At 40.0% G+C, this 25,448-nt stretch overlaps 1 protein-coding gene across 2 annotated transcripts; it reads right to left on the reverse strand.

Annotated features, from left to right (window-relative positions):
• Positions 1 to 4,211: 4,211 nt before the first annotated feature.
• Positions 4,212 to 25,448, reverse strand: hbs1l (HBS1-like translational GTPase). 2 transcript variants are annotated; one of them, XM_034900094.1, is made up of 18 exons: positions 25,142 to 25,436; positions 24,399 to 24,464; positions 24,042 to 24,170; positions 23,631 to 23,879; positions 13,413 to 13,521; positions 12,820 to 13,070; positions 11,428 to 11,593; positions 10,570 to 10,687; positions 8,969 to 9,115; positions 8,368 to 8,442; positions 8,098 to 8,215; positions 6,717 to 6,785; positions 6,509 to 6,613; positions 5,941 to 6,031; positions 5,689 to 5,797; positions 5,480 to 5,580; positions 5,177 to 5,321; positions 4,212 to 5,068 (listed from the first exon to the last, which is right to left on the reverse strand). In XM_034900094.1, exons 1-18 carry the CDS (start codon positions 25,182 to 25,184, stop codon positions 5,057 to 5,059), a joined length of 2,103 nt encoding a protein of 700 aa, XP_034755985.1. In that variant the 5' UTR covers positions 25,185 to 25,436; the 3' UTR covers positions 4,212 to 5,056. The 2 variants fall into 2 exon arrangements, with proteins under 2 accessions (XP_034755985.1, XP_034755986.1); XM_034900095.1 differs by lacking the exons at positions 4,212 to 5,068; positions 5,177 to 5,321; positions 5,480 to 5,580; ... (9 more) ...; positions 12,820 to 13,070; positions 13,413 to 13,521 and adding an exon at positions 20,163 to 22,772 and having other exon boundaries at positions 25,142 to 25,448.

A 25,448-nucleotide genomic window follows, 5' to 3' on the forward strand; every position in this document is an offset into this window, starting at 1 on the left:
AGTGCTTATTCAGAAAGGTGTCTGCTGAGGAAGCTTCTCGTCTATTTACAGAGAAAGTGATTGGTTGTCACGGTACAGCATTAGGACTCGTAGCATTGACAACTGTTCCTATTATTCTCAATGCCTTTAGGGCAGTGGCGTAGGCAGATATAGTATTGTGGACGGGCCAGTACAAAAAGAAGTAGAAGTAGGAAAAAGAACAAATTTAAAAAAACAGCAACAATTTTACCTTCCGACATATACTGCATCACAACGGCAATAGCAGTATGTCTACAACATGCTCAACCAACAAAGCTCAGTCTAAAAGGTTTAAGGCTAAAACTGATTTGCAAGAATGAAAACTTTGAGCCAAGCAAAGTCTAAAGTTTATTAAATGGAGGGCAGAATGTCCCTGCTGTATGAAAGGCATCAGCCGCAATCAAGCCTTCAGACTCCAGAACCACTTCACATAGTGTTAAGTTGAAAATGAGAGACCAGCTTCAGTTTACAGAAAATAAAAGGTCAATGAATAAAACTTCCTATTTTTAAAAGACAAATAGAGAGATAAGGGAGTTTTTATTTTTTTTATTTTGTTTTGTTTCATTTTTATCCTTTATCTGTTATGTCAGATACACCAGAGTAGGTGGGGAAAGAGACTGACGGGATTGGAGTGCAGACAAGAAGGGGGGAGGAGGAAAGAAAGGAAGTCGCTTCTCTCTCTTCTCCCACCTCTGGTGCTTTTTTATGGCCTTTTCTTTTTTTTCTGTGTTATCCATTCCTCCTTCTTTGTCTTCTCCTTTTTCTTCTTTCACTTTCTTCTCTCTCTTTCCTTTCTCCTTCCTCTCTTTCTTGTCTCTCTTTTCTCTCTCCTTTTTAATTTCTCCTTCTCTGCCTTCTTTTCAGCTTTGCCTTCTCCTTGTCAGTTTTCAGGGCAAGCTCCTGGAAGCCGAGTTGCAGAACCTGGAGGTGGGTGTTTTGCTGTGTGAGGATATTTTATTTCTTCCTTCCGTTGAGCCACCTTGATGTGCCACTCATCCTCCATCTCTCTGCTCTTTCTTTGCAGCTCTTTGAGATCTTCTCCTTTGCAGCCATCTCACACCACACCTGATCTTCCAGAGCCGCCAGTTTTGTTTGCCACTCGGCCTTGCTCTGGAAGATCTCACTTTCTTTCTTTCTTTTGTAGCTTGGCCACAAACTCCAAGGTCTCAGTTTGAAGTGCCTTCTTTTCAGTTAGTATCCTGTTGATCAGATCGTCCTTTTCCAGAAAGACCCGGCTTAACTCCTTGTCTAAGGCGTCTTGCGCCATTCTGAGCATGACAACTTGCTGCTGACCACCTGCTGGCTTTCTACAATCAAGCCTTTTTCTAACTCCTTCAAATCCTTATTTTCCATCATCAAAGACTTGTTTTTCAATTTGATTAAATTGACCTAGTCCTGCCAGGCCTGTCTCTTCTTCTTGTCCTCTTCTTTAATGGCTGAATTGAACCGGTTAGTGTTCTTTCTGACTGCAGAGTAAAAAAGCTGTGTGATCAAATGTGATTTTACACTAGCACTAGACACAACAGAAGCCTACAGTTACAATGAGAAAGGTGGAATTAGGTGCTTATAACGGTACTATTGGTCACTTTTTCCAGGTTGTAAACAGTTAAGATGGATGACAGACCTAAAACATCCTTCTGCAACTTTTCATAAGAAAAGATCAATTTTTAACCTGCCATTAGCTCACATAACGTTACTGTATTAACGTGCAGTTTGCCCTGCTATGGAAAAAGAATTGTTTCTTTAAATGCGGAAAAAAAAATATTTGAGAGAGAAAACAAAGTTTGAGAGAACAATGTTATCACACTTATAGCAAAAACAGCATTTTATGAGAGAAAAAAAATTTGAGGGAAAATTTTATAAAAAAAGGTTAAACTTTTCCCCTCAAATTTTAAATTACAAAGAATGAATGTCAGCTTGCCCTTATACGGTCCCTGAACCTCTTCACCTTTTGAAAATAAGATTCAACGTTAGCTTTATGTTCCCAGTTAACGCTAAGGTTTTAGTTCCATTTAAGACAAAAATAAAAATAAAACTTACCGATACAAGCAAAGTATGACTGAGGTGCAGCACTCGGTTACTGTTAACGCTAGCTAGCTAATATTAACATCAAGGTATATGGGTCACGTTCAATTAAGCCTAACGTAAACGTTAACTAACGCTACTGGCCTGTGTAATGTTAACGTTTTAGTTAGCTAGTCAGATTAGCTAACGTTAGTACATTTAGCTAGCTAGTGCACAGGTACTTTAGCGTTAATTTTAAATGAATGTGAAAAAGGGCGGCTATTGCGATGTTACTTTAAACCATGGCTTAATTTACTACCTAAAACATCTTGTTACTTGTTAGATGAACTCCAACTTCCAAATGCGAAATCGTCAACATATTTGTGTTAACGTTAGTAACGTTAAAAAGAAATAGTGCTTACCATGGGGTCTATAAGCAGCAAAGAAGCAGTTTCATCCTCCTAACCGTTGTAGACTGGACACTTTTACTCTCCATTGTCGAATGTGGCGCGAATATGTTGTCCAAATGACCCGCAAACAACTGAGAAACTTGTAATACATCTAACCGACTTAACGGCTGTGGCGTCGTAGTTGCTGTTTGTGGTAGTGTTGTTTTTATGTAACAAGAATAGTTTGCTAGCCTGGAGAAACCTGCCTCAAGTACACTGTATACAAGCATGTGTGCATCTTTAGGACTGTAGAAGTCGCATGCTACAGGGGACCTACACTTTGTCAGTGTGGTGAAAATTCCCTGAAATTCCTCTACATGAGGCTTGAGTTAAAATTAAGAGACCACAACAATCACATTGCATGTGAAATCATCGATATCACGTGTACTTGCAGTGCAAAGCAAACAAATATGTCTTGTGATGTCAGTGTTTACTTGATTTAAAAGCTGTTCTTTTTCCTGGAGTCAGAAATAGTTTATCATGTTTGCAGACCTTTGCCCTGGCCACATCATATCATTTTGCCATGTGTGCGACTGATGCCATGGAAATTCAGCCAGCAATTGTGGCAGCTGTAGGGAGTCATTTTATATATTCAGTTGTGTTAGATTGAATGACTATCAATTAGTAGTAGTATTTGTCAACGTTAACAGAAATAAAAGAATCATTTACAGTAAATTAGGTTCTGAGAGGACAGTCACAGCCAACAGAAGATCGCTGTATAGTGCATTAGCCACAAAACTGCCAAGTCATGTAATGCAAACCACCATAGTATTGTTATAACGGGCACATCTGGGCACTGCCAAGGTGCTCTCGAGCAAGGCACCGAACCCCCAACTGCTCCGGGTGCCTTTCCATGGGTTGGGATCCAATTAAGATCCCAACCCGGAAACCCAGGTTGAATTCAAAACTCCACCTGGCATTATAAGCGCCTACTGTATATCTGATTTTAACTGTTATTTACCACTACTTTGTTCTTCTAATTGGTGTACTAATCTCCCTCCATGCTGTCACCATTACTTTTGATGAGTGTAGTGCTTTTGCAGACAGGGTATTCTTGAGTTTTGTTCTTTAAGTTTACACACTTTTACAGACTACTCAAACACATCTAGATTTCGTTTTTCCCCTAAGTGAAAAAAATAAGGCATCTTTGATTGCCTGCTAAAATTTAGCCAGAATGTTTTCATTCAGTTATGATCTCTGTTGTTTCCTGTCTTTCTTACAAATCCTAACATGTACTTTAACATTTCCCTTGTATCTCTGTCTTTCCACCATCTCGACAATTACAAAAAAGTTTGTAAACATGCATATGCCATCTGAGTCAACGACTGCAAACTAGGTTTACTTTAAGTGTTGTTGCTTGTATACAGTGACAGTGAGATGTGTCTTTAAGGTGCTTTCCACTCCAGCAGGAACAACCCCATCTGTGTCACCTTCAAACCTTGTCGGGAAATATTCACCAATACATTTTCACTTCCTAACTACTTTTACAAATGTTTTGACGGGTAGAAAACCCCAGTTTTTTAATGTTGCTCTTTTTCACAGGCTGTACTCCATAAACCTGCTATAAGGAGTTAGAGGAGAAAAAAAGAAGATGTTTCATAATGCTGAAATCAAAACTCAAACCACAGATTACTGATGTCAACTTCATTTTGCAACGTCTTCCTTCATATTACCTCCACCAACACAGAGAAAACAGAAACCCCTCCTTCTTTTCGCTGAGTCTTTGATGGAAAAAAAACAAGCACTTCAAAAAAGCATGTTGGTGCTTTACTGTTAAAGCATTTCAAGTATCTTTTGTTGGCATACATGAGAATGATGTCTCTTTATCCAGAGAGGAAAATGTGAAAGTTTCCCTTTTTTTATTAGAAACTACCTCGGTAAGAGTGTCTCCACGTATGTCCCCATGTTTATGGGAAAAATACTAAATGTTGCATTCAACTCCCGCACGACATTACATCTCATTCATCATTTCTGTCCTTTAAAATTTGTTATTTTATGTCAGAGGTTTGGATTAGGAGAGCCTTATTATACTGTGGAGTTGTGATGTTAATTCCCTACTTAATTTAACAGAAAATATGTTGACTCCATACAACAGAAAGAAAGCAAATGTCGTGGTTACACCACAGCTGATTTGTCAACAGCTCCAGTTAAACTATCTGCACCGGTTGCTACACCAGGACCTTACCTTTCAAGACAAGATAAATGATCAGCCACGGCTTCTTCAGGCAAAGTACATTGACATTAATCACTGTTAAAATTTCAGTGCGGTGAGATTGACTTTCAGAGTTGGATTATATTAGAGTCTTGGCTTGATCAAACAGTGAATTTAGAGCAACAAGGTTTTACTAACAAACAAATGGTCAAGTGGAGGAGGGGCGCTGGGTGATGCTCCTGTTTGCCGGAGTAGGCTGCTAAGCATCATGCCACATCGTAATTGTGCAGTTAGTGTTGACGCTAGATGGAGAGGTTGCTGGATGAGTGACACTGAGTCCATAAGGGGACTCTCTTCAGGAATTGCACTTTGTCTCTGGCTGCATGCAGTCTCCAGAGTAAGGTCCGACTGGCTCTGTCGATTGAAAGGCTCTTCATTCTTTGATCTGCCATAAGGAAACATCAAAAAGGAAAAACTTTACCAAAGAGAGTAAACTATTAATGAATACCTTCTTTTTGTTTTTGACTATGTCCTAAAGTAAGCTGCACTTTACCTCAGTGACAACCCCTGCAGCAATGGTGGAGCCGACATATCTCAGCATGAAGCGGCCCAGCTCCTTGTAGTCCTTGTACAGCTCTAATGACACCGGCCTCTGGGTCTGGATCTCCACGATGGCATTCATGCCTTTACTCAAGCACCTTATTAGGAAAGACACACACGATGTAAGGATATGAAATATTTTATCAAGTTGAAAGTAACATGAAGCACCAAAAACACTGACTCTGTTCATCATTGATTAAGGAAAATCTGTGTACTGGATATTGGTCATATAAAATGTAATACAATGCACGCTCACTTTGGTTTCTTCTTGAGGACGTCACCGCTGCTCTTATGTAAAACGCTGATCAGTTTCCTAATGGTGGCAGGCTCACTGACTGTGTGGTAATGCAGCAATACCTACACACACACACACACACACACACACACACACAAAATGGAACAGAAACAGAGATGTAAGAATGTCCATCCAGTGCACATGCTGGCATAAACTGTTGTTGCACTTACTGGGAAGCCTTTGGTTATGGGAACCTCGATATTGAAGAGCAGGATTCGGGCTCTGAATCGAGTACAGACTGGAATAGGCTCCTTGGGATCACAGAACACACAGCCCACACTGGAAGGAAGCAGTTATCACTAAACATGTAGCCAAATGTGGCATTCTAAACATATACATAACAGACGTCATGAGTTAATGTTTTGACCGAAAAACAGACTTTCATGCTTATATTAAATAAACAGTGGTAACATTTTGTTTACTTGATCTTAATGATGTCCATGCCGGTGACTGTCAGGCTGACATGGTCTCCTGCTGCGGCCCAGTCCAGAGCCTCATCGTGTAGAGTGATAGCTGCAGTAACCACAGACAGAGTGGAAGTCAGCCAGCTGCCACAGGATGGCAGCGTTTATCACCACTCACCCACTAGTCACCCACATTCAGAGATGCACAAAAAGGCGCACTCAGATGCCATTATGTTGAAGCTGAAGTGCTAATTTCGAAGAGAAAAAGAAACTAGTCATTAATGTCAGCACAGCTTAGTGGAGAATCCTGCCTGAGAAAGGATCTTAATGTGTAATACAGTATCCTTAAATCATTTGATATTTTTATGAATTGTACATTTGTGTGTATTTTCTTTTGCTGCAAAAATCTGACAATACGTTAAAGCTACATAGTGTAAGAATCCCTCCTATCTAGCGTTGAGCTCATATATATCGCAATCAGGTCTCTCTCGCCACGCAGTTCAAAGTACTTATTGCTGCTACAGTAGCCGTCAGGCCTCAAAAAGCAAAAGTGTACAAAAGGCCGTCTATCAAGACACACACACACCTTTGACAGTGCAGGTTTCATTGGGAGGCATAGCCAGTATTCTCTCTCCGGTCTGAATGTAACCAGCCTCGATCTTCCCTGTAACACAGAAGCCTGAACCCTGGTCTGGGGAAAGAAATCCAACATCAGCTTTAATTTAGCACGGGAGAAATGGAAAGGAAAATGTCCAAAAATCACATTCACTACAAGTCTGCGTCAGTGACTTTACCTTTGAACACATCGGAGACACACAGTCTGAACGGTTTGTCTACAGATCGTTGAGGGGCTTTGAAGGCGTCTTTGGGGGGGGGCACAACAGAAGACAAAAAAAGAGGACGAAAACAATGAGGACGAGAACGTCTAGACAAATATTACAAGAAGCAGTGGTGATGAATCATTTTCGCTAGTACTAGATGAATAACTCTTTTGTGCTGATACTGCCCATAAGTTCAGATGATCTGCTACTTTAATGAAATGTGCTGTGAAATCCATTTGCAAAACTACATTATTTCCTTCCTTTTTATCCATGAGTCAATCAGTGCTGCAGAGAGTCATGCTGTCCCAAACAGTCCGCCTGAATTCAGTCTGTCACAATGTGTCCCAACAGCAACAAAAAAAAGTGCCATAACATAGGAATGTTTCAAACCACTCCGGCAGCGGGATCACCTTTTAGACTCATACGCACGGTATGTAAGCTGTAGCTTTGAGCTTCAAACAAGGAAGCAGTGCATTTTGTTTATCTTAGAAAAAAATAAGACTTGAGCATATTGAGCATATCAATGAACAGCAAATAAGCAAATTATGAATGACTTATAAGACTCCGCGCAAACTTGTCACCACTGGGATCCTCGGTAACTGAATGAAGTCAAGGAGATCATTGGTTAGCAGAATGCTATCTAATGGCCAGATAATAAAGGTTTCATTAAACTATGATTTCATACCGTTGGTTGATTTTTTATTAGTTTACAGTAAAAGCTTATTAATATTGGTCTAGATTATTTCAGATGGGCTTTTCATACAGTTCAATCAACAAAAAAAGAAAAATGTGATGATTGGACAATGAGTATGTAATTTAAAGTAGAATGTGTGTAATGCTTGTAGTGCCCCCTAGTGGCGGGTGTATTTAAAACTGTCTGGGTAAATCTGTGTATCTTAACATACCCTGTGAGTTTTATGATGATTTACATTACGGTTGCTGATTTGTGTTAATTTATGTCCAGAGCCAGGCCCCTTTCGAAGTTCATTGATCAATAAAGAAATTGAGCAATGGACATGCTTTATAAAATATGTAATAAGTTTGATCCATTGATGACTCACTGAAAATCTGGTGTCAATCGGAGCTACGGTGTAGGAGGAGATCTCAAAAATATGTTTTTCAAAAAATTCAAAATGGCAGAATATTTTTGGGATCTTAATGATCCTTGAGGCTTTTTTGTAGAGCACATTAACTAAAACAAAAAAACCTAGAAGGGTTCTACGGCTTCGCGGTTTGAACCCTAATAATAGATCAATACTCAGCATCTGTGTATCGATACAGTATTACCACGAAAAATATATGCATACAACACAATACTATGCTGTATCGATTGCAGCATGCCAGTGTGCATTACCAATCTGCTCCAGCAGGCTGGGACCAGAGTACCAAGAGGTAAGTTGTGACACGGTGCTCCTGGTGGTGAGGTTCTCTCCTGACAGACCGCTGCTGGGGATGTAGAAAACATCAGACTCCTGGAAAAAACACATAAACATTGGATCAGATAAAAGAAGAGATAGGAAATACTTAAATATATAAATATATAGAAATATATGAAAAGGAGTTATTATACCAATGCTGATAAAGTGCTTAACATCCTAATATTTAAAGATGTCTCTTTACTTACCTTGAAGCCTGCCTGCTTGAGAAAATGGCCAAGTTTGGTAATGATGTCTTGGAAACGCTCTTGTTGCCAGTTTACCTGATTTGTACATACACAAAGGAAAAGTACAAAAGACAGAAAGTTTCCACTTCAGCATGGCTTTGAAATGGAAATGTCTCAGCAACATGGCAGTGATTAAAAGGAAACACACACACACACACACACACACACACACACACACACACACACACACACACACACACACACACACACACACACACACACACACACACACACACACACACACACACCTTCTCTCCTGATCAACATTTAGATGTACTTTCAGAAATAAGTTCTAGTTGTATGGCAGACCAAACTCTGTAAACTGCTTATATTGCAGCATACACATTATTACAGAACATATACATTCTGTCTGAAGTGTGTTTAATTAGGCTCATTTTAACCCAATTTTGACCCAAAAAGTATCAAGGTTTTTCTAAAAAGGAACTGATTGCATAAATTGCACTTTATTGCATAAAGTGTGTTAACAGTCAAATAAATCACCAGTGTTGTAAATCCCTACTGCATCCCCACTTTATGTCAGTAATGTGTAGCTGGGTCTGACCTGGTCCATCTTGTTGACAGCGACGGCCAGCTGAGTGACGCCAAGCGACCGCACCAGCAGGGCATGCTCTCTGGTCTGCCCGCCCGCCTCGAAGCCTGCCTCGAACTCTCCTCGGCTGGCGTCCACCACCAGCACCGCCACGTCGGCCTGGAGAGACAACCGAGGGGGAAAGATAAGACCCACACACATCTGGTTCTGCTGAGGCTGATGTGGGCGTCAAAATCAAACACAAACTCAATTCAGTCGGCAATTAAACAGCTGAATTCTGATGTTTTAACACACAGGATAGATTTAAAATGAGACAGCTTTTGGGAGGTTTAAGAGTGGAATGCCTGTAATGTTGGGAAACATTTTTTAGCTGCATAAAAAAACCATTAAATTAGAAAACCTAATGTCTTATGCATAAAGGCTAATACAGCGACATAACATAACTGTTATTTAAGCTTAAAACCATGATGAAACAAGATACACAATAGATAAGATTTTGGAGCAAATATGCATTTAAAAATGAATGAGTTTTTCTACAAAGTACAAATTTTATCCATTTTAAACATGTAGATAGAGACAGGAGAGCAGTTGTTGCTCATTGTCAATGCCAAAAACTGTGTAATACGTATTAAAAAGCTACATACAGTCAAATACATCATAGAAGCTGTAATGTGGAAATATTGTTTTTCTTTTTAAATGAATGAACACTGTGCTGACAATAATTAGAGGCTGAGAAATATCATCTTGAGCATCAGAGCATGTGGCTGACAGACCGCTTCATTTGCTTGCAGCAGAAACCCCTTAGTCACTACATGATGAGGCTGAATGTGAGGACAGTCATATTGTAAAAAGAGAAATTACATGAGCGCCTCATAACAGAGACAGACAAGCACACCCATTCCTGCAAAAACACCTTGTGTCACACAACACCCCAAACCACAAAAGTTATTTCAAATCCTGCTGACGGGTGTGGCAAGTCGTGGGTATACCATAGAAGGGAAAGGAAATATTTTAAATCAAGAGGCGAAAGTCAGAGAGATGCTTAGTTTCATTGTGAGGCCTAATTTTAATCATCTTTAATAGTTAAATGTAATTTACTGATATATTCAGCAGTAATGGAAGATGCTAATATTTTCTGTACTACGTTTGGGAGGCGGACAAATCTAAATTAATTGCATGCATTAAAAAATTACACAAGGATTTTATCAATATCGTCCTCTCCTATACTACATTAAATTCATTATTCACCTCCTTATACATGATATATATATATATATATATATATATATTTACTGCTGAACCACTTTGCTCAGGGAAACTGGGATAACTGCAGTTTGTATGCACACATGTCTGTCCGTACATGAAGCTTTCTAACTTTCTATTCTAACTCATCTGTCTCCTTCTCTTCTCAGGTTATTGTAACACTTAAATAAGTAAAAAAGAAAAGAAAAATGCACACTGGGTCCTATTTCTATTGCTCATTGACTGTTCCTCAAACGGCATAAACACCTATAACAGCAACAACAGGAGGTCTGTACTCTGACACCTGGAGATCTCTCATTCACTGTGTTGGTTTATATGCGATGTGCAGCCTAATTAAATATTTGGTATACCTGTGCAGCTCCTGTGATCATGTTGGGGATGAAGTCTTTGTGTCCTGGTGCATCCATCAGGGTCACCACCTTAGAGTTTGTCTCAAACTTGGTCATGCCCACATCCATCGTCACACCTCTGGAGCAAACACAAAGAACGGAGGGGATTTCTTTTCAACAAATGAAAAAGATGCATCTGTAATGTGTACAATCGTTTTTTAGAGAACTTTAACTTAACTTCAAATGCTGTAAATGAAACAATGGATGGATGTTGATGGTGAGACAATGAGCAAGTCGACTGCCTTATTTGGTAAGTTGCCATTTTCAGTTCAAGGGCAAGGTCTCCTAGTGGGCGAGGCTCTCAGTCAGATGCTTTGAGTATTTCACATTCACTTCAGAAGTTAATGATTAGTGAATATAGATTCCCACCCAAGTCACTTTCTGTTTCTGGCGTATTTCGCTTCCGTTTTGCTCTGGTATAACAACAGAGACGGCAAACAAGGACATATGTTCTAAACCTATTTTCCTTGTTAAGGGTTATGGATGGGATTGCTATTCATCAGTAAAAAGCATCCCAACTAGTGTAAGAAAGATTTGGTCCTTCTTATAAAAAAGGCCCTTTTTGCCTGATCACATCCAGGATAATATTATGTCAAGTTATAATCATTTGCACCAGTAATGGGAAAAAAATGTTTGCCTCTCAAGATTAGCTTGTTATCAACCAAAGCAGACAGCAGGAAAAGGCTGCTGTTTGGTAAGCATCAAGCACCCTGGTACATCTGTAACCAATCCTGACCTCAATGTAGAGGGGGACAACAGAGCGTTGTCCTGTCCCTGCATATGTATCTGTTTGGGTGCAGCTTCATGCTCATATATTACCTATCCCTCTCCTCGCCAGTTTCATCCAGGACCCAAGCATAGGCAAAGGAGGCCTTTCCCGCCTTCTTTGATTCCTGCTCATACTTGTGCATGGTGCGCTTGTTGACGTTGCCCAGCAGATAAAGCAGGTGGCCCATCAGCGTGCTTTTGCCGGCATCCACATGACCTGCAGAGAAGAATAATGTAATAATGCTGAGGAGTTAAAGATGAAGAGAGGGTGGGGAGTGGTAGAGGACACCAGGGAGAGATGGAGGGATGTGTGAGGACAGAGGAGGAATGTAACAAGAGCGATAAGATAGGGGAAGAGAGAAGATAAGATATTGCAGAGGGAAGCCACAGATGGAAGAAGGAAAGAAGCAGCATTGCTCAAGTGGAGGAAGGTACACAGAAATGGGAACAAGGATCGAGGGTGAGAGGGGGAAGGGTAGAGGATAGTGGTGAAACGAAAGGTTTCACAGCCTGTGGGAAACTAGAATCATCTGCACTTCTGAAACTACCAAGTCACTTTTTCTGGTGTAACTGAGAATGAGAAACCATGATTGAGCAACTGCACAGGGCTGCATTTCAACTCATTTACTACTACTAAACTTAGACTTAAAAGGCAGACTGAAGATTAGAAGTGACTGCTCCTATATATCATTTTATTGCATCAACAGTTCTCCTTTTATTCCTGTTTTCTTTGTCAAATCTAAAGTAAAAGCTAGCCATGTTCAATTGTGAATAATGAAAATTGTATGTGTGCACAGTGCTAATTGAATCTACTTGCAGTGATACTGATACTATGTAATGATGAATGTGAAATGAATGCTTATCCAAAATAAAAAAAAATTTAATTCACTGCCCAGTAAAATCAAAAAGAAAATGGCAGTCTATATGGGAGACAAACATTTACAATTCTAAGCATGTGGCAGAAAAACTAGGACTTTTTTAAAATGTTATCGAACACAACAACTACGTATGCAATGTGTGGCCTTCTGGGAGAACTAGATTATGAAAGAAATTGTTAAGAAATGTTCCTGCGGGGAAGACTCTGCTATATTTTGAGATTTCATCCCAAAGAATGTGCTACTGGATTTTCAAATATATAGAGTTCCTTCAGCCTTAGTTATTATTGCATCAAAAATAGTCAAAAATGTTACAGTAGTACTGTATATCAATTAATAACTTAAGCAGCACTTCTGTGTATTTAACTGTAGATTAAATGTGCACTGTAGGATAGTAAGCATGTCAGAAATTGTTATACAAAGGTGGAAGGTGGAAGTGAGCATCACATTTTTCAATCATGTTTGTGCAGAATTGACTTCTTGTTATTGGGCGGCTCCCTAGCCCTGTCCTGCTCCTTAATTTGCTATTGTAGAATTTGAAGTTGTGTTTAATGTATTTTCTTCCTACCTATTACAACCAAATTTAACAGAGGTTTTCCCCCCTGCCTCTTCTCCAATTCAGCTTTGATATTGATCGACTGCCGAGCCTTTCCGGAGGAGCGGCCTGGGGTGGGGACTGTGGAGGGCTCGTCTCCATTGGACCCTTTAGCTGGGGTCTCAGGGCGCTTGGGCGTGGCCTCTGAGGTAAGGGTTGCGGTGGCATTTTCCGGGCTGCCGCCACGGCGTGCTGCCGCTGTGACAGCGCCGTTCTCCCCTGCGCTGAGGATAGAATGTGGACGAGTTCAATCACAACAAATCATAAGCCTTCGCTGCAAAAGATGATGATCAAGCAAGTATACAACTTCCAAAGTTAGTAACACTGATGCGTTCCTAAACAAGAAAGGTTTATCTGGACAAGAGTGATCACTCACCACTGAGGTTCACAGCTAATCCCAATATACAGGCATGACTACTGTCATTTCAAAATAAAATGACTATTTTGCTATAAGGTTAAATGATTACCAATGTAAAAAATAAAAGGAAACATTTCATCATGGTGTAAATGCTTTGTGCCGTTTCTTAGGAATGATGTGCATTTGTGTGCGGATGTGTGTTAAGTACCTGGGAACATCAAAGCCCATGGTCTGCTTCTTTCCTGAGACGGTCATCCGGGCCACTTTGGCTACCACTTCGGAATCCAGTTTATTGTGAGACATATCTCTGCTTTTAGCTACAGGGAACAGAGGAAAATGAATCAGTTCACTTGCTCCCAAACAAAAGGCAATCATGACTCACTGTGGCCAATATCTATGACATGAGGAACACATAGCATTTATTTCCGATGGAAGTGACCTTCAATGTGTGAAAAATGGCTTTCCGGTAAACAGTAAACTGTTTCTCCCATCAGATTTTCCAGAAGATTCTACTGACCCTCAGTCAAGACAATTATTGCATAAAGATCATCTAGATCAACCTCTTAGTAGTTGACAGAGTAAAAGACTGGGAATAGAGTTGTCCAGATATAATAATGGTAAATAATTTATCAATGGTTGAAATGCTGACTGCATCAGCAAAATATTAACATATTTAACTGTGTTAAGATATCCAGAGGAGATTATTGCAATGTACTCTTCAAGACTATTTCTTTGGTCATAGCGGTGGGCCTTATTGGAATTGAAAGTATATATTGTTAAGTGTGAGCATGTGATGCTATCAGTTGCACTCTGAGCCTCCATCTATCTGAATGGTTCATATTCTGCAGCAGTGAGACATGTTCAGGTGATTGCTTTGTCATCCCAGTCCCAAATGGCCACCGCTCCCAGTCATATCAACCTGCTACTGATTCATTTAGACTGGGCTGCACAGCCAAGCCAACTACACCCTGAGTGTGTCTGTGTGCATGTGTGTGGCAGTGACATCCTGGTTCAGAGAGGGTTAATTTCAGAAGTGGCCGTTGCCTCTCGTCTCCACGTAAATAGAGCAGTGTGACGGAGCACTTCGCAGAATGAATCTTTTTGAAAATGTGTGTGTGTGTGTGTGTGTGAGACTCACACACACACACACACACACACACACACACACACACACACACACACACACACACACACACACACACACACACACACACACACACACACACACACACACACACACACACACACACACACACACACACACACACACACACACACACACACACACACACACTATCACTTTACAACTGTAAAAAGTGATATTGGTCAGTAAAAGTCACTTTCCTTTCATAATTTTGGTTAAAAATCAATACAAAACATACTCCCACACACTGTCCTCATGGATTATTTTGCAGCATTTCAGTTCTAAGACTTTTCAAGATAAGAAAAGCAGGAACAATACTGTTCCCTTTTGACGTTTGTCTTTTAAGACTTGTTAAGCATTTAGCTGTGGTTAAGAATGCAATTTGATAAATCATACTAATCCTGTGTGTTCTCCTGTATGCTTGATGCAGTTTATTCATCATAAAAAATACCCTGAGGGAAAATGAGAGGAAAGGCGGTGTGATTCAACTGAATTATTAATGGACTTTCTAACCAAGCATTCTCTGAATGACTTGCTTTGCATTAGAGAAAAAGTCCCCTCTCATTCTGAAACACTGATTCACAAGCGAGGCAGCACACAGCACCCTGATGAGTCTTTTTTTCTTTATTAAGTTTTCTTTATAATGCCTTTGCATGTTATATTAACACACATTGATCCCTCTTTTTTTCTTTATAAAGTAATGACATATGCATGTTTTATTCAAACACCAATTCCTATCTGTTCGAAAGATGGGAACGGGACAACCAAGGCAAAAAAAAAAGGTTTTAGCTTATTAAAATTGCTAGCTGCACATATAAAAAATGAAGAGGGATAAGTGTATTTCTACACAAAAAGTTCTGGAACTACCTGTATATGTAATAGACAGACAATCGCAAAAAAGAAACCTAAAACAGTTGTATATCATTACAGTGTTATCTGTCCTGCAGTGAGCAACATGAGATGGAGAAAGTACTCTCTGGGGAATTTTGGTTCTTCCTGCAGCTGGGGGCTTTTCATGTGCTTACTACAGTGACGTTGAGGTTTCTACCACCTGTGTTAAACAGGACACCGGCCAGCTTGAAATGTACTTATATGGAACATCAGCTGTAAAACAAATGATCTCATTAGATCACATCAAATCCAATATGGTCAATTAGGATCAGATAAACGTACCAGTACACCTAACCTAATGTACATTTAGGAAACAAACCACAACATAAAAATCAAGCATCTACATCACCGGCCCATTCTCATTAAGTACCTGAAGTGTTTGGCTTTTTCCCCTTGACCTCTCTATTGTCACCTGGGGTGAAACAGACTGGCGCACCCTGTGGAACTCCCATGATTTTGAGTAATAACAACCACTTTTAACTAGAAGATATGTTGCCCTGTCAAAACTGTAATACATTTGCAAACAACTGACTTTCCAGATAATAAGTTGGGTTTGCCTGGGGGCAGCATTAAGGAGGGCGGCCTGAGAACAACTACACAGTGCAATCAGGTTCTGAGGCTTGGAGCAGGATCTCTTTACACTGTTTAGACTGTCAGGTAAACACTGGGTGCCCTCCCATCCAGGATTTATCTGGTAGAGGGGATCCATGCAGTGACTAAAGAGTGAATGAGTCATCTTTACACCTTGGCCTAAGGGGCCCAACTGAGCACAGGATAAGAGAAGCCCGCCCAGGATATGCAAATATCAACCCTCCCTCCCCCTGTTCAAATACGCACTAGTATGCGGGCAAACGTAAAATAAAGTGTTTAAAGAGCAGGAAATTGGGTGACTGACAGTGTCCCAGGGCAAGGTGGTTGTGTAAGTGAGAGTGCGAGATCCATGACAGATAACTATAGAAGCAGATGGAGAGAAATCTAGTCAAATGCTATTCCTTCAAAAGCACAATACGTACCCAAAAATGTTATAAACAAATGAACTGCTTTGCCGGTCATCACAAAAATGAGAATTCTGGAACAGTTTCATAATGAGACTCACTACCACTTGAGGCCGCTAAAGGCTATAAAAGCCAATAATTACGTTTGACTTAACTCAAATTTTCACCAGCCTACTGTGGGGGATAGAGGAGGGGGGGGATGGTGGTTAGGGAAAAAACAAACCAATTTGAATATTGTATCACAGTAGGTTTTGTTCTGTTTGGCTCTGGTTACAAAGACTCTTGAGGGATATGAACCATTTTTGATATGTGCAAAGAGCGTGAAGGTTCAATTGATGCTTTAAGTTCCCTACATAAAAGGTGATTTCCACAAAAGTTTGGAATTAAAACCTACATACTGGCAATGCCTCGCACATGGTTTGCTGTTTTTACACTAAATGAGTGGATATACAGATGACCCAAACTAAGAGTTTAACGTCATTTACATTTGAAGAAGAAAAAAATAGCTGAAGGTATGAATGAAAATGACTATGAAAGAAATGAGACTACTGGCAGAAAGTAAAGCTCCATCTGACCCCTTTCAAGATCTTACATACACACACACACACACACACACACACACACACACACACACAAAACCACTCATTTCATGGAATGACATCTATAAATATTTCATCTCCTTGTCCTCAACACCTACCTACCCAGCAGACAGTAAACCTTGAGTCATATACCAACCACCTGAGAACTCTCACCAACTGTTTACAGACAGAAAATATAACTACAATAGCATGTGTCAACGCACATCTGGATATTAATCTTTTAACAAAATAACTACACAGAAAAGTCAGCCTATTTGGTGCATTCACTTCCCACTCAGAGCTCTCCTACTTATCTTAGTCATAAAGTCCAGTGATGGCTTTTTGTGTAGCAGAAATTAATCCACATCCGGAGTTTACAAAAAATGAAGGCCAAACACACAGACAGAGAGAGAGAGACACACACACACACACAATATATATAAATAACTCCTGAGCTTTCAAAAAAGTGGTCTGTATGGTGGACTGGTGGTCTGTTCCCTATTAGGCGAAGTGATCATAGCGTGAGGTTGATTTTGTAAGCATCATCCAACCTAATAATGGCATGGCATACTGGAGTAGAGTTGTGTGATATTTTTTAGTTTGGTTCTCAATTTCTTCAACCAAGCCGTGAATTAAGTTACTTGTTTTCGTATTCTGTATGTGAAGTCTCTCTGTTGTGGAAAGTTCCTGTTCATTATGTCTTCATCAAGCTAACAATCAGTGCAATAAATATTACTGACCAATGGTTTCCCTACAAAATGCTAAATCCATTGCTAGATGTGCAAATTACCAATGTGTGACAATGCAGGTGGAACTGCTGGGGCAAGAAGAGGACGATTCAAAAGTGTCTAAATTTCAAATGAAGTAGTGATTTCAGACAGTGAGAAAGAGACCAAGCCGACTACAGCAGGGGAATCGGAAAAAAATCAGTGGTATTGATAAAACGCCATATACTATTAACGTGTCAATTATAGCCTATAGGTTGGTACAGAGCTAACCCAAAAACAGCCACAGTTGAGACTCCGATGACTGAATAACCCTCCAAGGAAAATATTTCTGCACTTCCACTGATACATTAGCGCAAAAACATTATTGCTGTCATAGCAAGGATTTTTTTTTAAGTCAGGCTTCACAGCATGTAGATCCTAAATGATCCAAAATGATTTCTAAAGCCATTGTGCACGCCTTCCGCAAGCTGTCACATCACAGCTTTATGAGATATTATAGGATTTGATGTGCCTTAAACCTCTGTAGATGTACACTCTTATATATCTTGCAGCTTTTTCCATTCAAACAAAGCATTCCAATTCTTCTCTAAGCCCTTTTTCCTGTCAACATCTCACACCACAACAACGCAGTAGTATCGATGGCATGTCAATCCAAATGCACCAGTTTTCTTTTGACCACTTGTTGTGGGAAAAATGGTATTTTCCAGCACTGGCACCACATCACAACAACACTATGTTTGTGCAACATGTACGTGTACGCCTTGCAGAACTGCAGAGCTTGTAAAGACATTAAATGATTTGATCTGTCAAAGCCTTTGGCAAAGCTGTGAAAGTCAAGAGACATGATCAGAGTTTCCTACGTAGGTGGTGTGTAAGAGAAACAGAGAGTTAGATGATCGGCCGCTGTGTGCCGAGACGGTGTGTGCTTGGGGTGACATTTTCTCCAAGAGTGCAGCTTCCTGCTCAAACCCACACACTGGTTCGCCTTAAGAGAAAAAAGGACAAACCTGTGGCTGGACAAACCAACTAGTTAATAAGACTTAGTCATTTCTAGATTTTCACATCTAGAAAAGATGTAGCTACATATCTTTACTCACATAACACACCACAACATCCCTAACACAACTAATTATGTCCAAACTTCTTAATTCACCTGGGACTTCACAAACACTGAGAAACCTGTTTAACTTCTAATGTTTGACTTGTCATTATTACCATTATCTACCATTTCCCTCGGGCACCCCAGTCTGTTTGCGACCCCGAGGGTTCACTTTACTCAGCTTTCTGCGTCTTTATAACGTTTACACACACCTAGCCACAACCCTACCCTGTTGCTCAAAGAGCATCCTAACATTTAAGACAACAATGAGGCAGTGCAAGAAAATGACTAAACAGTAAGATAGTTTTGACATCAGCCCTCTTCATCTCCTCCTGTATCATTACTCCAACACAGAACAGCGTACGGACGAAGACACTAATACAATTAGGTGCTAGATTTTTCGAGTTAACTACAACACATATGCTACAGGTCTCCTCACGGTTGTTGCTGTTAGTACAAGTATTTATCTCCCAACCCTTGAACCAGTCCCAGTCTAATCTTAAGTCTTAATCATTATTTCTTTAAGGGAAAGATTCTGTATTCAAACCAATACCAATGACTCACACTAAACATGTCAGATGCCTCAAGCAACACTGGGCTAACCTACAAAAAAAACACATACATTGCACCAGATACATAATGCAGTATTTTTTTCTAAGAATTCTAAGATTTTTTTTTTCCCAATGAAAATCCATCTCCTGAATATGATTACACCGATGCCAATAGTGTATCCTTAAAACATACATACAAACATACAGTATGTACATATATACTTCACTAGGGATGGAGGGTTCAAGTAAGCCTTGCGCCGTAGTGAAATAAAATCGTAGTTGGCAAGGATATATTGCCGAGTGCAGCTTTCAGTCCGTCTCGGTGCTGTATAGGAGCATTATGATTTAGGGTTACCTGACAATGATGGGAAAAAAGGGTGAATAAAAGTGCAATTGTGTGCAAGCACTATATAACACATCAGGCTTATGCTATGCTATGCTGCAGCATTACCACCAATGTGATGGCACATTTACAAAGAAATCCCGCCGGTGTGTCTATTGACAGCACAAGTAGGGGAGAGTTGGGGAATAGAGAGCAACACAGTAAATCGCGTGATTTACTGTGTTGTATTTTTCTTGCCGAGGATTATAAAAATAAAATGAACAGATCAGTGTTGTTTTGAAAACAGTGACCAGTGTGTTGCGGTTAGTTTTTTTCTTTTCTTCTTGTTCTTCTTACTTGTTCTTTCTTTTAATTAAAAAAATAAATCCAGCCATATTCCTCTTATTGCATTTAAAATACTTCACCACTGCCCCCAGAAAATGAACCGCAATTGACCAAAAACTGTGATATGAACCAAAATAGTAATTTTGTGAACTGTTCCACCCCTAAAATTTAAGATACAAATAGAGAATAGTGCACCATTTCAACTGGTTGTGTAGAATAAGGTCAATCGAACTAGCATTTTTACACTCTGACACACAAAAGCACACCCATACCCAACCAAAGACACACGCCCAGACACAGGTGCATTCAGGGTACCTACATGCAATCATCTTTATTTCGAAATTAGTAAATTAACCTCTGGCTCAATGTCGTGACACACCCAGCGTAAATCAAACTCATTTGTACATTGTAATATTAAAAGCTAGTAAAAGCAAAACTAAAATTATTTTACCTCAGGTCTGAAGGCATTCATTTTGAGTCACATAGTGCACTCTTTATTCACAGTGCTTGCATTCATAGTTAACTCAGTTCTTTAATATCAAACATTAAGAAAGAGTTTGTGTGTGTGTGTGTGTGTGTGTGAGCGTGAGCGCGCGCGCGCACACGTGCATTTGTTCTCGCTCCCTCATGGGAAAATCTACAGGTGTCCTCTAAACCAAAATGTCTACCCCATGATCTCAAACACAGGCAGCAGTAAACCAGAACAATGGTTAACTGATCCATATTCCAATAGCTGCAGCACACCTGCAAACAAAATCAACCTCTTTTTCTCTTTTGAGGGTTCATGCAGATCAAAACTAGAAAAGAGGTCATGCAGCAAGATATATATACTGAATTTCCCCTGGCTAAGATTAAACTAATTTACTCTCATACAAAACATGTCAATTAAAAAGTAAATGGCCATCCAAGCATAGAAAAATAGACTTAAATAGTAGAAAAAAATTTACAGTAAATGACAAAATAAAATACTAGTAGGTTTAGTAGTGGTAATAAAATACTAGTACTTTAAAAGCAGCGAGAGACTGAGTATTTACTGTAATCCTGCTTGACTTAAACAGAATTGACTTGTTTGCTTGCCTCTATAAAATAAAATAATGCTTTAGTAATACAGTTCCTAGAAGAAGAATATTTAGCACTGATCAGCAACAAGTGTGTTATTCCGTCGTACTGTTGGTCCCAAAAGTTTATTGTGTTTCAGTTAAAAAGACAGACGATTGAATGCTGCATCTCTTTGAGTTTAGCTCAGTTGGTGGAGGAAAGGCCACCAGAAAGATCTCAGCTTCTCATCCCAAGAGAGTCAATGTCGCACCAACTAGACACAGCTGAATTAAGTGCTAAATGTTATCCTCTTCTCTACCTAGTGAAAGCTTTTCGCTGATTAGCACGGACGATGTCGTCGGGTGAAGGCGCGTCAAAGCGGAATGGTACAATAGGCGAGAGTGGTCCATGATGCTCTCCGGATTTGTCCTGCGATTTACACAGGAAGGCCTGATAACCACTTCTCGTCCTCTGATCTCTTATTTTCCCCCTCAATACATTTCTTACCCTCTTCTGTTGTGTGTGGCTCTGAATCGACAAAGTAATCGCAAATACGGATGGTTTTGCAAAAACTGAAGCATCAAGCCCCACGGCCACTGAAGTTGGAGACAACGGTGAAGGGAGGTCATTGTCAAAGGGACGAGGGCCCGCATCATCTGACTGGGCCATCAGAGCACTCAAATCAATAGCTTGTTTCAGCTTAGGTGGCCTGAAGTTTTGGTTGTATGGCTTGTGGTCGAGCTTCCGCTTGGTCCCAACCTCTGTAGCACTTTCTGCTAACACATCAGGACTCTCTGGTTTAGCTGGTGAAAGGAGCGAGGTGAGAGAGTACTGTGACCCATTTGAGGTGGTTGAGGTTTTGCCTTTGTGTTCAGATGCCAAATGTGACAAAGAGAGCAGCTCAGCGATGCCAGGTGGTTGTTTCAGAGCATTTGCTGGAGATTCCGCCCTGATGGGTTGAGGGGAAGTAAAGGAACTATTTTGATGTTGCAGGGCTAGCTGTGACAATGAGACAGTACCACCTAAGCATGCAGGAGTATTTTTGGTTGGTTTAGAAAAGCCGAGTGTGTTTGCTGGTTGTTTAGTACTCTGTGTTTGGGATTGAATGTGCATATTCTTGTTTTCATGCTGTGAAGCGAGGCCAGACAGCGAGAGTGTTTGTGCTGGTGCAGCCATCCCCTGACACGTCACAGAAGTTATGCTGCTTTGGGGAGTAGGAAAGGAGGAACTCATAGTTGGGCTGCGGTTTGAATGTTCCTGGATTAAATCAGCCAATGATTGGCTTGCCCTGGGATCAGCCATTGTGGCTTTGCCTCCAGTCCCAATTCCCACTGGGTGCTGATTACTCAACAGGGAAGAACTGAGACTCCCAAACCCAGGAGGAGCAGCCAGAGAAGAACTTGCAGTTGTTATCTTGGGAGTGTTCAGCGACAGACTATGGAGCGAAACTGAGAGAAGCGAGGGAGCTAAGCCGTGAGATGCTGAAGTCATGTTTAAAGATGCCAATGTTCCCAATGAAAGACTATTCTGATTAGACATGATGGACGGAGGTGAATTAGGTCCTATGGTGAAAGCATTTGAGGGAACACCCAAACCTCTCCCTGTGTTAACTACTCCTGTCGCCTTACTCTTCTGCTCATGCTGTGACATGAGCTGTGCCAGACTGACACCACTGCTAACACCTGTACCACTGGTTTGATGGATACAATTTAGAGTGTCAGAGCTGCTAACCACAGGGTCAACCTTATGTCGCGATAAGAGGTCACCCAAGTTTGGTGCAATTGTTTGCACATGAAAGTATTTGTGTTTGCACAAATCGGTCTGGGGTTTATTTGCGTTGGATGTAATGTCTGTGTGAGAAGCGGACAAGCGGGCTCCTTACCTTACAAGAGCCAATTGTAGTTGTCGGAGAGAAGAGACAGGAGGACCACAGAACAGAAGTCCGATGAATCATGCAATAAACAAGAGGGAGAAGAACAGAAAGAAGGCACTCTGTTAAACATTTGTAAGACTAAAATGTGTCATCGCACATATGTGTGAAAAATGAACAGTGAAATGCTCCTGGCTGTTAAGATTTCATGTACACAATACTAATGAACATGATTCAAAATGATCTTTAGTTCAAGTATCTTCTAAAGAACCCACCGGTATTAAGTCAAAAATATCACAATACAGTATTAGACGTTGTCAGTACCACCAAGCTACTGTATGTCTTCTTCAATCATTCATCAGCCCAATCTACAACAGTTCCAGTTCTTAGTTTTTTAACCAAGACTAAGCTCGGATCCGGCTTTATATTAATGCTTTAATTCAAGTGGCCTACATCAATTCCTGTTATCTTTCAGTCTTTACACTACAGCCTTCTTTGTATTTACAGTCCTTTTAACTGATAAGCTCTCCGCTCTTGACTGGACTCTAAAAGCCAAATATATTCATATTTACACTTAAACCTACTACTTAAATGTAAGTTTTGTGTACCGGTAATTCCTAATTATGTCACAGTGAGAATATTATTTATCTATACTTAACTACTTCTAATTATTGATTGAGTGATACAAATAGAATAGGCCTTATTTGTGCACTGTAACGTCCATGTATTTATAAAGTCATGTAATTGAGTATTATTCCCTCAAAAAGGAAACTAGATCTATAAGTAGCAGCATGTCAAGAAAAAAACACTTATAATGAACCAACTGTGAAATATCTCCAATGAATTGGTCATAATTGGGGCGTACCTTTTTCAGCCACGGCCACTTGTTTGGTTCTTTGTGGAAGCGGTGCTTTCTCCTGGCCAACTCTTGCTACCGAAGCCGTCTCTTCATTGGTACTGGTAAGTGGGGCTGTCTTAGCGTCTTCAGATAGGACTGCATCCAATGCTTTCTGTGGGTCGAATCCACATTTTATAGCTGCCTGGGTCAGGACTGAGTCTGGCACTGCATCTCCCAAAACAGTCCGCATATGGTCCAGACAGGAATACAGCTTGGCTATAAGGTATAACACACACTTTAGACACAGACATTGTATTTTTGACCCTAAAAAAACGATTTTAATTAGAACATTTTCAAACACAAAGATCAAAAGGTATAGGTCCGAAGATCTGTGTTATTTGTCACTTGTATACCACTGTGTGGATTTCATATTATTACCTTGGTCAAGAGGGTCAAGGTTGTGGCTGGTGGTAGGGGATATGGGTACATCATCTTCATATTCTTCCTCTTCTAAAGGACCCTCTTTCGGTGCTTGCCTCTCTTGACGAGAGTAGATAAACTGATTTGCTGTATAAAGCACAATTGTCATTACTTATCGGCTGCTCACAAACTATGAGATGTGATGTCTGGTTAATGCTGAATATTTAAATAAATCCTTTATTGAAAATTCAAATAAACTTAATGAATAAAAACCATATGAAGCAAGTTTTCATAGTCTAATATTGTCTATTACTGTCTGATTTATCAGCACAGATATTCTCGTTGATCTATAATATTGCATTCACTGATACCAACCTGTTGCTGGTGATATACAGCAGTCGTCATCTACAGAATGTCCATAAATGTCATCATCGTCAAAATCTAGAAGAAAATATAATTAAGGCTAAATTATTTTTCTATTTCTCGACTTTACAAAACATACACATGTAATGCAATTGTAGTAAAGAGAAACAGTCCTTTGTTAGAGCTGTCACTTTGCCATGCCAGCAACTCTAATGTTTCAGAATGCATAGCTAACGTTAACAAACAGTAAATTATGAGACCGGTAATTTTCTGTAATAAATTCACTGTAGGTTTAAGAACTTGGGAGGGTTAAATAATTAATAAGAACGAGGACGTCTATATACAATATCGAACTTTGTATTAGAAGTTTGTTAACATATTTCAAAACACTGGAAAGTTAGCAGGCTAGCTAGCTTTCCAATAACGTTAACTTTAGTAAACATACATATAACTTAAGCTAGATAACATTAGGTGTTATCACATTTATAAGTTATAGACACATCACATAAAGTTGTAACGTTTCTCTGAAAGCTTAGGTCGATAAGTAGCTACTTAATAGTATTATAGTGCAATATGTCAAGTGCCGGGTGCCACGACAACAACGTTATCTTGCCAGCTAACATTAAACTAGCTAGTGTTAGCTGCTAGAGCGACAAATAACAGTGAATTTTAGCTTAGCGGCTAACGATCTCAGCGGTTTGCGGCCTAGCAGAAATGCATAAACCGTTACCAACTAGCTAGTTAAGGTTATCTACCTTCATCGTAGTTGTAACCTCGAACATTTCTGTGCCGAGACATTTTGCTAAGTGTCTTCTCTCGCCCCCAGCGTAAATGTTTTTCGGTTCACAGACTGTTGACATGTGTCTCACTGCCCGACTGCCATTGCTATTGCAGTTGTGTGAAATTAGCTAAATTAACGCTGTCAGGTCAGATTTGATTCAGTAAACTTGGAAATAAATTAAATAAATCACATTGTTTTTTTTAAAGGTCTCAAATCTCGCCGTGTTTTGTGTCTTTTGCTGGATGGCAAACTCGGGGCTTTCTATATAATTTAGGAATTAA

This window comes from Etheostoma cragini, chromosome 18, assembly GCF_013103735.1.
Source record: "Etheostoma cragini isolate CJK2018 chromosome 18, CSU_Ecrag_1.0, whole genome shotgun sequence".
Taxonomy (NCBI): Eukaryota; Metazoa; Chordata; class Actinopteri; order Perciformes; family Percidae; genus Etheostoma; species Etheostoma cragini.

What these genes read in the sequence shown, in the direction of transcription:
- hbs1l (XM_034900094.1), bottom strand. Translation starts at nt 25,184, where the DNA reads ATGTCTCGGCACAGAAATGTTCGAGGTTACAACTACGATGAAG. An exon ending in AGGTTACAACTACGATGAAG is followed by an intron (nt 24,465 to 25,141) that starts GTAGATAACCTT and finishes ATTTTCTTCTAG; the next exon opens with ATTTTGACGATGATGACATT. An exon ending in ATGGGCTTTGATGTTCCCAG is followed by an intron (nt 13,071 to 13,412) that starts GTACTTAACACA and finishes TTCTATCCTCAG; the next exon opens with CGCAGGGGAGAACGGCGCTG.